The sequence below is a fragment of the Rhinatrema bivittatum genome, chromosome 4 (assembly GCF_901001135.1).
Source record: "Rhinatrema bivittatum chromosome 4, aRhiBiv1.1, whole genome shotgun sequence".
NCBI classification, from domain to species: domain Eukaryota; kingdom Metazoa; phylum Chordata; class Amphibia; order Gymnophiona; family Rhinatrematidae; genus Rhinatrema; species Rhinatrema bivittatum.
Genome location: NC_042618.1, coordinates 32,716,893 through 32,730,420, shown reverse-complemented (window position 1 = coordinate 32,730,420; position 13,528 = coordinate 32,716,893). Strand labels below are relative to the sequence as shown.

Here is a 13,528-nt window from a genome sequence, read left to right as displayed (position 1 = left end):
TCAAAGCTAACAACACTCTAGATATACCCCTACTGTAACCTTAGCTCTTCAGTATCTCTCCGTTTCCTAGCAGATGCGGACACTATCTCCCACAGTAGAATAGTGTTAAGAATTACAACAAAGAAGAGAGAAAAATTATCTTAAAGAAGATCGAGCCCCGCTCTCCTGCGATGAAACCTAAGGGTCCCTCCCCCAGTTGAGAATTCCTGAGGTGATTTCCGAGATCCCTCAGAGGTGTGCCTTGGTCCGGTAGCCGGTTCCTGGCATAGACTTAGCCCCCAGAGTGGCTGAAAGGCAGCGGGTGCACAACTGAGCGCGGCGGTGAAGGTAGAGCTCTCTCTCCCCGCAGCTGGAGACCGTCCTGGCACACGATCGGTAAGTGCCAAGACCAGGTAAGAAGAAAACTTGAAATTCAGGTCTCCGAGGCTCGGATTGCCATACCGATTCTGTTTCTCTACCAGCGAGGTAAAAGGGTGCACCAATCGGGTTGGGCAGCCCTGGTTGGGCTAGGCCCCGATCCGGTGCAGGGGTCCACGTGGAGACCCTCTGGGCACCGGCACCATCTTCCCTTCTTGACCGGCGGTACGTGTGGGGCAGGCCAGGCGGCCGATACGCCTAACTTGAGCGCGTCCAATACAGCCATGCGCACAACTGGATCGCACGCACAACTATACGCACGGCCGCGTTTACAACTGCACGCACGCATTGAAGCTAGAGGCAATGGCACTGGCACCCAAGAAGGCCAGAAGGCACTCTTTGCACAGCCTTCCACATAAAAGCCGCGCAACCTGAACTGGAGTCCTGCCTGTGTCAGCATTGCAAAGAAGCCCAGGGGGAACCAAAGTCTGGTCCCTTACTGTCTGGGGATGGGTCAGGAACTACTGCAGACGATAGCTCCCCAGATCTATGCATCCCTGAGATGACTTCTCCACAAGAGGGCACCTCAGGGGCTCCTACTCCGACTCCCCTTGGGATTAATATGGACCCAGGCACCTTCTCTTGGTTAGAATTTTTCCAAGGGCTGCAAGCCTTCGTTCAGGCACAATCAGCCCCAGCTGCACCCCAGGCTCAACCCCTGCTGGAAGCACAAGATCTCCCGGCCCTGCTCAGATACCTCAAGACATGCCTCGCCTAACAAAGAATTTCCAGAACAGGGACCCCAGACACCTCAGATGATGATGGCGGCTCCCTGGAAGAAGGGTGAATTCCTCCAGGCCTGGAACCATACTGAACCATGCTTCGCCTCTGGATATTCCAGGCACGGACCCTATGGCGGAACCAAAGAAGAACCCTATCCTGGTGTCTCTTCATAAAGCCTCATGCTACTTCCCAATGATGGAAGCCATCCAGGAACTGATTGACCTGGAGTGGGATGCCCCAGAGGCCAGCTTCAAAAGGGGTCGGGCTTTGGAAGCCCTATATATACCCTCTGGAACCAGCGAGCATAGAATGCCTGCGTTTCCCAAAAGTGGGCGTCATGGTCTGTGCCCTCTCAAAACGAACAACCATTCCCATTGAGGGAGGGGCAGCATTGAAGGATACTCAGGATAGATGATTGGAATCCATTCTTAAGCAGGCCTTCGATGCAGCAGCAATGGCACTGCAGATTGCTTCCTGCTGTGCACTAGTGGCACGTTCCTGCTTGCTCCTCTTGAGAGAGGCAAATAACTCCGGAACGTACACCGGTGAGACGATGGAACCTGCGGCAGCCTTCCTGACGGACGCAAGCTCAGATCTGGTGCATACCTCAGCCAGAGGATTAGCCTCAGTAGTGGCAGCCAGAAGACAACTATGGCTACGGAATTGGTCTGCTGACGCGACCTCTAAAGCGAATATCACAAGAATGCTTTTAAAAGATCTCTTATTTGGAAGCGAACTGAAGAAGTTAGCCAGCAAATGGGGCGAATCCTCAGTGCCTCAGCTACCGGAGGACAGGAATAAAAGCTCTCAGCGCCCCTCCCCCCAGAACAACCAAGGGCAGGGGCTCACAGTGCTTTAGACCCTTCAGGATTATGTTCCATCCCGCCTCTTCCTTGTTCCATTTCCCATCCAAGAACTCTGGTTCCATTTCTTCCACCATCGATGCCACTGTTCATTCCTCATTCCTCACTCCTCTCCTCCAGGGCGTCCTTCCTCAGATACCTGGGATGAGGGAGACACCAATACTTCATCAGAGAATATATTATCTGACCCATCCCCGCCAGAAGAACGGAGGAAGTCACCACCGGAGGACCTCTCCTTTTCAAATTTTGTAAAGAAGATGGCAGACACCGTTCCTTTCCAGCTGGTGGCAGAAGAGAACATCAGACACAAAACCCTAGAGGTTTACAATTTGTTGATCCTCCTAAGGAAGTTCTGGCAATACCTGTCCATGATGTCCTTGTTGATCTACAACATAGACTGTGGGAGCACCCTTGTTCGATACCACCAGTGAACAAGCGGATGGATGCCACATACCTGGTTCAGCACATACCAGGTTTTCAAAAGCCTCAACTCCCACACCAGTTTGTAGTGGTGGAATCTGCCCAAAAGAAGTCAAAAAGAATCCACCCACACTTATTTACGCCTCCTGGTAAGGAACAAAAATTCCTGGATACTCTTTTATTTATTTTATTTATTTATTTTTAGTTTTTATATACCGATGTTCCTGTATAATATACATATCACTCTTGGCAGGAAAATGTTCCAAGGTTCCATGCTTGTCTCCAGAATTGCGTCATATCAACTTTATATGACTCAATATCAACTCAATTTATGGAAGCAAATACAGGAATTGTCTGAGTCACTACCTCAACACCAAGATTCCTTCAATAACATTATCTACAAGGGTCTAGAGGCAGGCAAATACGAAGTCCGTGCAGCCTATGACAGCTATGAAACATCTTCCAGGATGGCTGCAACGGGGATTAGTGCCCGTAGATGGGCCTGGCTAAAGGCTTCTGACCTCAGGCCCAAGATTCAAGAAAAGCTGGTAAATCTGCCCTGTACTGGTGAAAACCTTTTTGGGGAAAAAGTACAAGATGCTGTGGCGCAGCTAAAGGAGCATTCTGAAACTCTGCGCAAGCTATCTGCTGTTCCAGCAGAGACTCCCTCTTCTGCACATTGAACAGCCAGGAAAGACACCAGGAAACCCTAGTACAGACCATGGAGACACTATCCTCCAGCACCCCGTGGTAGGGCATCAGGACCATCCCAGAGAGGTCAACCCAGACAACCAAGGGCACCTAGGCCTCAGCCTCCTCCTCAGACAGGCCCAGCTTCGGGATTTTGGAAACCTGCTAGAGGACAGCAGCCACTCTACCAATCCAATCCCAGATGTACCAGTGGGAGGTCTGATCTCCTTCTTTCTACCCAATTGGTCAAACATCACAACAGATCAATGGGTACTATCCATAATAAACAAGGTTACCATCTGGATTTTCTCACAGTGCCCAAGGATTCCCCACCAAAATCTTTGGGTACACAAAGATCATACCACTCTTCTGAAACAGAAGTATCCACCCTCCTAAGAGCCAGGGCCGTGGAACCAGTTCCCCGACCTCAGCAGGGCAGAGGATTCTACTCCCGCTATTTTCTCATTACAAAGAAAACAGGAGGCCTATGTCCCATCTTAGACCTCCGAAATCTCAACAGATTTCTGGGAAAAGAAAAATTCAGGATGGTTTCCTTAGGTACCATGCTTCCATTTCTTCAAGCAGGAGATTGGCTCTGTTCTCTGGATCTTCAAGACGCTTAGGCTCACATTCCAATATTCCATCCTCATCGCAAGTTCCTGCGCTTCCTAGTGGGTCATCAACACTTTCAATACCGGGTTCTGCCATTCGGTCTTGCCTCGGCACCCCGAGTATTCACAAAGTGCCTAGCAGTGGCAGCGGCCCATTTACACAAGGAAAGCATACACGTTTTTCCTTATCTGGACGACTGGCTCATCAAAAGCCAATCAAGACAAGGAGCTCTCAACTCTCTCAAGCTCACAATCTGCTTCACTCGTTGGGGTTTCTGATCAACTATCAAAAATCCCAACTGACTCCATCTCGCCTCCTACAGTTCATTGGAGCAGAATTGAACACCACTGTGTCAAAAGCCTTCCTCCCAAAAGACCATGGAGACATGCTCTCCAAATTGGCGGAAACTCTGCACACAAAGGAAACGGCTACAGCCCATCAGTTCCTAACTCTACTAGGCCACATGGCTTCCGCAGTCCAGGTCACTCCTATGGCCAGATTAGCTATGAGAATAATGCAATGGACATTGAGAACACAGTGGCTCCAAGCCATTCAATCACTGTCGTCTCCAATTCAAATAACCCACCAGTTACGTTTCTCTCTCCTCTGGATGAACACGAACAATTTGCTCGTAGGCCAACCTTTCCAACAACCATTTCCACAAGTGACCTTAACTACAGATGCAGCCACCTTAGGTTGGGGAGCACATGTAGACAATCTTCAAACTCCAGGTACTTTGACAAACTTGAAGCAACATTTCAAATCAACTTCTTAGAGCTTTGAGCTATACGTTATGCTCTCTATGCATTTAAGGACTGCCTTTAACACAAGACTGTTCTAATACAAACTGACAACACAGTTGCCATGTGGTACCTGAACAAACAAGGGGGTACAGGCTCTTATCTCCTTTGCCAAGAAGCCGCACAAATCTGGAACTGGGCCCTAACACATTCCATGTTTCTCCAGGCTACTTATCTAGCAGGCACACACAACATAATTGCAGATCACCTCAGTCACCAGTTCCAACCCCACGAGTGGTCCCTGGATCCTTTACTAGCGACCAAGATATTTCAATGTTGGGGTCAGCCAACAGTGGACCTCTTTGCATCTGAGCTGAATCACAAAGTGAACAGATTCTGCTCTCTGCACAAATAGAGAAACCAGTTAGTCAAGGACGCCTTTGCTCGCCCCTGGAACACAGGCCTTCTATATGTGTATCCCCCGATACCGCTTATAACCAAAACTCTAGTGAAGCTACAACAGGACAAAGGGTCAGTGATACTCATAGGGCAAGTATGGTTTCCCATACTCCTCAACCTCTCGATCAGGGAACCAATTTGCCTGGGCACAGCACCCACTCTCATAACTCAGTACCAGGGCAGGTTGTGCCATCCCAACCTTCAAACCCTATCCCTCAGAGCCTGGATGTTGAAAGCTTGATCCTGCAACCACTCTACAATGAAAAGATAGAATGGTTAACCTCAACATTACATTTTCATATCCCATCAAGAATTACAAGATCAGCAGGTACAGGGATGTTACCCATCCCTTCTCCTAAAATTTCTCATTTAAATAATGAGAGAGAGGGCTATTTCCATTGCCGGGCCCCAGCTGTGGAATTCTCTACCTCAGGAACTAAGGATGGAATCTGACATTAACATTTTTAAAAAGGGTATTAAAACTTGGCTTTTCAACAAGCCTTCCAAGAGTTTTAACTAAGGATTTATATACCTCCTTTAATATAAATATTTAGTTAATTATATTATCTCTGCTCTTACTGTTCTTCTTTAACTGTTTAAATTTTGTTTAATTATTTTACTATTTTATTTGTTTTATTAGTTTATTTATAAAACTTTGTATTTTCTTCTTCATTTAATTTTGAAATGCAAATATTTTTAAATGAATATTTGATAATTAATGTCAACCGATGTGATATGTTCTCATGAAACTTCGATATATAAAATTAAATAATAATAGTAACCACTCAATCTTTCAACTAATGTCTCTCAAGTGCTTGTAGCTTCACGAAAGCCTTCCACACAAAAATTCTATCGTTGTAAGTGGAAAAAGTTCATCACATGGTGCACGCAGAAAAGTATTGATCCCTTTTCGTGCCCCACATAATCTTTATTAGACTGTCTCTGGCACCTTTCAGACTCTGGTCTCCAGACATCGTCCATAAGGATACACTTGAGTGCTATCTCAGCTTACCATAAAGGAGTAGGGGATGCACCGATATCAGCGCAACCCCTTGTCAGTAGGTTTATGAGAGGTTTAATTCAGCTTAAACCCCCGTTATGGCCACCAGTCACAGAATGGGACCTTAACGTAGTACTAGCAAGGCTCATGAGTTCCCCTTTTGAACCCATAGTTTCATGCAATATTAAATTTCTTACATGGAAAGTTCTCTTCGTAGTAGCTATTACATCTGCTAGAAGAGTTAGTGAGTTACAAGTACTTGTAACATACTCACCTTATACCAGGTTTCTACATGACAGAGTGGTACTCCGTACTCACCCTAAATTCTTTCCCAAGGTGGTCACTGACTTCCACCTGAATCAGTCTATAAATTTGCCCACATTCTTTCCCAAATCTCACACGCACCAGGGCGAAAGTTTTACACACCTTAGACTGTAAACGAGCGCTAGCATATTATCTAGAACACACTAAAGTCTATAGGAACTCCACCCAGCTCTTTGTTTCTTTTGATAAAAACAAACCAGGTAAAGCAGTGGGCAAACAAACTCTCTAACTGACTAGCAGATTGTATAGACTTCTGCTATGAAAAAGCAGGCCTTTCTCTCCAGGGACGAGTAAAGGCGCATTCAGTTAGAACAATGGCAACCTCAGCACACTATCGTTCAGTACTGATTGCTGAGATTTGTAAGGCTGCAACATGGAGCTCTCTTCACACATTTGCAGCTCATTACTGCCTTGACAAGGAAGGACAACAAGATTCAGCCTTTGGACAATCTGTCTTAAAGAACTTATTTCCAGTATAATCCCAACTCCTTCCACATCCAACCTGTTGTGATTTCAGACTGCCTCATTTTTTCCAACAGTACACAAGTTGTTGTGCCTGTTGCACAAGTTGTACGCTGTTGGTCCAACACAAAGATGTCTCAGCCTTTAGCTTGCTAATCACCCATATGTGAGGACTATCATCCTGCTTGTCCTGGGATAAAGCAAACAAACGAGACTGAAGGGAGATCCCTGTGGCTCGAGGGATCATGGCATGCTGGGCATGTTCAGTGTGCCAGTCAAAAGTTTCTAGAAACTTTGACAGTTTTCTGTGATAGGCTCTGTCCAGTGATGTCACCCATATATGTGAGGACTACATCCTGTTGTCCTGGGATAACACCTTTTACAGGTAAGCAATTTTGCTTTTTCTTGGGCGGAAATTAAGCTGCTGTCGCCCGCCGAGATCTGTCGGGCAGCAACGTGGTCCTCCCTACACACCACCTCCAGGTTCTACTGCCTGGATGTTCAGGCCCAAGAAGATGCAGCCTTCACAAGGGCAGTACTAAGTAGGCCACGGGCAGCCTCTCGCCCTGTCCGGGAGTAGCTTTTGTACATCCCACTGGTCCTGAGTCCATCTGGCTACATGCTAGGAAATGGAGAAATTACTTACCTGATAGTTTCGTTTTCCTTAGTGTAGACAGATGGACTCCGTATCCTGCCCAAGGCTGCCCAGAGAAGGAGGACCTCGGAAGCGAGCCTCTAGACTAAGCAAATATGGGTAAGCCGTTGCCTACCCCTAGTTCAAGACACCCACAGCTTGTATGGTTTCGGCGTTAATTGACTGAGTGCACTAGCTATCTCCAGTTTGAAATCAGTTGAACCAGTTTAATCAAGTTATATCCACAATGGCTTTTCAAAGAGGATACTGAAGAGCTAAGGTTACTGCAGGGGTATATCTAGAGTGACGTCAGCTTTGAAATCTGACTCCGTCTCCCATCTGCTAGCAGAAGAGCACATAACCCACTGGTCCTGAGTCCATCTGTCTACACTAAGGAAAACAAAATTACCAGGTAAGTAGTTTCTCCAATTAAAAATTTATTTCAAAAAGGTTTGTCTCTGTAACTTTGCAGGGTGCAGCAGCCCGACTTCTGCTCCTGGCAGGGAATGGGAAGAGTATGTGCAGATTCGGAGCCTGGTTGAGAAAATTCGCAAAAAACAGAAGGGTAAGTGTAGAAGGGAAGTGATTGCAGATCATTTTTTACTTGGCAGTACAAATGTGGGGAAGTGGAATGTTTCTTGGCATGCCTCAGTGCCTCAGGTTTGGGTATCGATATGGGCTCAGGAAAGCAGGGAACCCATCCTGAGAATTCTTATTTACCAAGGGGTCGATTTTAAAACCCGCGCGTGTCCTTGTGCACATGGAAGCTCCAATTTTATAACATGCGCGCCCAATTTTATAATCGGCACGCATATGCAGGCGGGTTCATGCTCGCGCGCACAACGGGGGGAGATTTGGGAAACCAACACACGACAATGCGAGTAGGCCTTCCCCGGTTCCCACCCAGTCCGCTCCAATTAAGGAGCAAACTGGGAGGGAAATTCCCTATACCCCTACCTGCCCTATTTTTTTTTTTTTTTTAATAACTTACCTGCTCCTTTGGTGCAGAAGTGAGTTACGCATGCCAGCTGGATGCCGGCGCGCGCTTCCCTGGGACAGGGCCTAATTGCCGCTGTCCTGGCTGGCCCGGCACTTCTGTGCATATCAGGGGTGATCCGTGTATGGCCGGGCCCTTTCTAAAATGTGCTCGGCGTGCACATGGCCCAGCCACACATGTAACCTCTGGTTTAAATGGGCGTGGGCCATTAAACATTTGGGGGCAAGTCTCTTATTAAAAGGATCTTGGTGGGGAAAGATAACCAGTGATAGCCAGCCACATCTACCAGCTACTCAGATTGCCACATCTTCAGCTTTAAGGTACTTGCAGTTCACAAGGTGAGACCTGTACGTGAAGCTAAATTTAAACCAAAGTTGAACTCTTTATTAGCCCAGAATGCAGTTATTACCAGCCTAAGTGTATTCTAATTATTTTGAAATGCCTTAGAAAATATAATGAAAATATATATTTGAGTTGATATTCCAACTTTCAGGCACTTCAAAACTGATTGCATTCAGAAACTGTAGGCATTTCCCTGTCCTCAGTGGGCTCATAATCTGTTTGTGCCTGAGACAGAGAGTGACATAACTTGCTCAAGTTCACAAGGAGTGGCAGTGGAATTTTGAGCCCTGTTAGCCTCAGAAATTCAGTTCCATATATCTGAGTAGCAGCAGATCAGCTCCCTACACTTTTGTGCTAGACTGGTGCATCGGTCTAATCTATACCTACCCACTGATTCCTCTAATCACCAGGACAGGCCAGACAGTCCTTCAGGAGAGGCTTATCCTCATAGTACCAACATGGCTCCGTTGCGTGTGGTATCCATATCTCATCTGTCTGTCAGTTTAGTCACTGGGAATGTCTGACTTTCATCACACAGGAGAGTGAGACAGGCACTGCCATCTGAACCTGCCCTTGCTGGTCCTCACATTGTGGATGTTGAACATGCAGTAGTCTCCTTCTTGCTCCTTCCAAGACTGGTGGGGGATATTCTGATTTCTTCTAGGAAGCATTCAGTCAGAAAATCCTATGGTCTCTAATGGAGGAGATTCTCGACTTGGTGTAGGTCTAGACAGCTGCACTCCTTCTCCTGTGGCCTGAGGGACTTGCTTCAGTATCTATTCTGCTGCTTGTCCTCTAGCCTTCACACCTCTTCAGTCAAGGTTCATCTCAGTACCATTGTGGCATAAAACCAGTCAGGTGGTGCGGGCTCCGATCTCTTTCTACCCTATGGTATCAAAATTTCTGTAAGAACTGTGGCATTCCAAACCTCCGGTCAGTAAACCTCCAGTTCCTTCAGACCTCAATATAGTCCTAACTCAACTCATGAAACCTCCTTTCAACTAGGTGGTGGAGCTCTCTAAGATAACCAAAATTTTTGTGAGGTGCTCCCTCTTGTATCTTCCCGCAATCGCCTGAGGCTTCTCAGTCTGTTTTTTTCCACATGACTGATCGCACACAGAGCTCTCTTCTCAGAGACTTCTAGTTGTGAGGTAAAAAAAACCCAAAAAACATCAAAAGCCACAGGATAAGGCTTCACCACCAGGATGCCTCGACCAGGATTCAAATTCTGTGCCTCTGGCAAGATTATGTCTGTCACTGATGGCCACAAATCTTGCTATCTCTGCCTCAGTCCTGACCATGACCAGGCAAACTGTGGGGACTGCGGCCGTATGTCTCCAAGAGATCAGCGCCAGCGAGCTGCCCAAATTCAACAGTTATAAACAGAACCATCGGGCTCTTATGCCCCTTCTGAGGCCCCAACATGATCATCCCCAGGCCCAAAAAGGAAGAAGCCCCCCCTCATCGACGGGCCTCTTCTGTTGACACCACCCCCCCGGGTAAAACACGCACCGCTGATGCCCCATCAAAAATCGACACATGGAGCGAGGGATGCGTCTGTGACACTGCGGCTGCATGCCGCATCGACGCCATAGACTCATCGACGCACTGACGACCATCACTCCGGATCTCATACAAAGCATTGACGCACCTCCGGAGAAACGACGCACCGATGCACAGAGAAAATGGCATCGCAGCCACATTGTGCCGATGCATAGATACTCAAACACCGTCTCTGCCAACTCTACCAATGCTGCTGACTCAACCGAAGCCAAAAAATCATACAATGGGTCATAAAAGACCCAGAGACCTGTCACCTCTTCTGGTAGTAGACTCTGACCAAGATGTCTCTCCATCATGGTTCTCAGGCAGCACGTCATCTTCCTCGGATGTGTTTTCGGGACTGTCTACAATCTCTCAACGCCATACTGAGCCTGGATTTCACCCTTAGAAAGGGGTACAGCCTTCACCAATTGTAGCCATCCCAGGAGCCCAAGTCTGCTACACTACTGGCTGCCCTACTGCCTTTAGAAACCGTGCCGCTCATGCCTTCTACTTCGGGGTTAGCTTCACAAGCTATATCACAAATCATGACAATACTGTTTCAATTTTTACAGTCTGTGGAGCAAACACATCAGCCACCATTGCCTATTCCAGCCATAATACCGCTGGTTCCAGAGGACCCCTCTATCCCGGGACCATCTCCAAAACAACCATGGAGGCCTGCGTCGCCAATGGAAGATCTCCTAGACACATCTTCCCCAGGAGACTCATCCACAGGCTATCCATCAGACCCAGCTGAGGTCTCGCCTGAACCCGCCTCTCCACCAGAAGACCTCACCTATTCCCAGTTCTTGGAAAAGGTAGGCTTGCTGTTAAATATAGAAACAAGAAAACATACCAGACCCCGTCAAGAAATGTTGGGGATCCTAAATATTTTTGACAATCTCATTGAACCCATAGCACTTCCACAACATTCGGTGCTAAATGTGGACACCCCTCTCTATACTCCACTGACGTCGAGGAAAATAGAGCTCAAATACCGTATGAGGGATTCCCCCTTTTACTCAACAGTTCAACTACCACACAATTCTATAGTAGTTGAATCTGCGATGCAAAAAGTGAGAAAATCCAAGATACACTTGAACATTCCACCAGCTCGAGATGCAAGATCCCTGGATGACTTCGCAAGGAAAGCATATCAATCCAGCATGCTAAATGCGAAAATTCAAAATCATCAAATTTCATAGCACAATATCTATTTGAAACCCTACAGGGATCCTCAGACTCCAATTTACCTGCAGAGTATCATAACATGGAAGAAGGTCTCAGACACATCCTTCGCTCAGTTTATGAGGGATTTGAAATTTCCTTAGAAACTTCGGCAAATGCTATAGCAGCAAGGAGGCTCACATGGCTCAGATCCATTGCCATTAGGGACAACGTGCATGATAAATTAGCCAATCTTCCATGAACATAAGAACATGCCATGCTGGGTCAGACCAAGGGTCCAACAAGCCCAGCATCCTGTTTCCAACAGTGGCCAATCCAGGCCATAAGAACCTGGCAAGTACCCAAAAACTGTCTATTCCATGTTACTGTTGCTAGTAATAGCAGTGGCTATTTTCTAAGTCAACTTAATTAAGAACAGGGAATGGACTTCTCCAAGAACTTATCCAATCCTTTTTTAAACCCAGCTACACTAACTGCACTAACCACATTCTCTGGCAACAAATTCCAAAGTTTAATTGTGCATTGAGTGAAAAAAAAACTTTCTTAGATTAGTTTTAAATGTGCCACATGCTAATTTCATGGAGTGCCCCCTAGTTCTTCTGTTATCGGAAAGAGTAAATAACCGATTCACATTTACCCATTCTAGACTTCTCATGATTTTAAAAACCTCTATCATATCCCCCCTCAGCCGTCTCTTCTCCAAGCTGAAAAGTCCTAACCTCTTTAGTCTTTCCTCATAGGGGAGCTGTTCCATTCCCTTTATCATTTTGGTCACCCTTCTCTGTACCTTCTCCATTGCAATTATATCTTTTTTGAGATGTGGTGACCAGAATTATACACAGTATTCAAGGTGCGGTATCACTATGGAGCAATACAGAGGCATTATGACATTTTCCGTTTTATTTACTATTCCCTTTCTAATAAGTCCTAACATTCTGTTTGCTTTTTTGACTGCCACAGCACACTGAACCGATGATTTCAATGTGTTATCCACTATGACGCCTAGATCTTTCTTTTGTAGTAGCTCCTAATATGGAACCTAATATTGTGTAATTATAGCATGGGTTATTTTTCCCTATATGCATCACCTTGCACTTATCCACATTAAATTTCATCTGCCATTTCGATGCCCAATTTTCCACTCTCACAAGATCTTCCTGCAATTTATCAGAATCTGCTTGTGATTTAATTACTCTGAACATTTTGTATCATCTGCAAATTTGATTACCTCACTCGTCATATTTCTTTCCAGATCATTTATAAATATATTAAAAAGTACGGGTCCCAATACAGATCCCTGAGGCACTCCACTGCCCACTCTCTTCCACTGAGAAAAGTGTCCTTTTAATACTACTCTGTTTCCTGTCTTTTAGCCAGTTTGTAATACACGAAAGGACATTGCCACCTATCCCATGACTTTTTACTTTTCCTAGAAGCCTTCTTAAAATCCAAATATACTACATCTACCGGTTCACCTTTATCTACATGTTTATTAATTCCTTCAAAAAAGTGAAGCAAATTTGTGAGACAAGACTTACCTTGGGTAAAAACCATGTCTTTCTATATGTTCTGTGATTTTGATATTTAGAACACTTTCCACTATTTTTCCTGGCACTGAAGTCAGGCTAACCGGTCTGTAGTTTCCCGGATCGCCCCTGGAGCCTTTTTAAATATTGGGGGTACATTAGCCACCTTCCAGTCTGCAGGTACAATGGATGATTTTAATGACAATTTGTTTGGGGACCAGTTCACAGAAACAGTAAGAAAACTTTAAAGAGCAAAAGACAGCACTGCTATCACTGATGTCTCCTCACCAGCCTTCGTCATCTAGATGGCAATATTCTACTTACAGGAAGCCCAGCTATTCCAGAACCTACAAGCCGTATTCATATTACAGGCCTCTGCCATATCAGCCTGCCAATAACAGGGACCACGACAGCGCCCCAGAGCCCCTCGATAGTCCCATCCACAAACAGATCCTCAGCCATCAAAACCCCAGCAGAAATACATTCTCCACCGGCTCAGATATCTTTGGTAGGGGGCAGGTTGTCCGGGTTCCTCCCAGCCCTGGGACAACATCACATCCGACCAATGGGTCCTCACTGTAATAAA

The 13,528-nt window shown here is 46.1% G+C and overlaps 1 protein-coding gene across 2 annotated transcripts in view; it reads left to right on the top strand.

Moving 5' to 3' along the window:
• SETD3 (SET domain containing 3, actin histidine methyltransferase) overlaps positions 1-13,528 on the top strand; it is a 182,043-nt gene that overhangs the window by 39,947 nt on the left and 128,568 nt on the right. For both annotated transcript variants that reach the window (XM_029597913.1, XM_029597912.1), the window contains exon 3: positions 7,817-7,909. In XM_029597913.1, the coding sequence (XP_029453773.1) occupies positions 7,817-7,909 (93 nt within the window). The remainder of the gene's footprint in view (positions 1-7,816; positions 7,910-13,528) is intronic.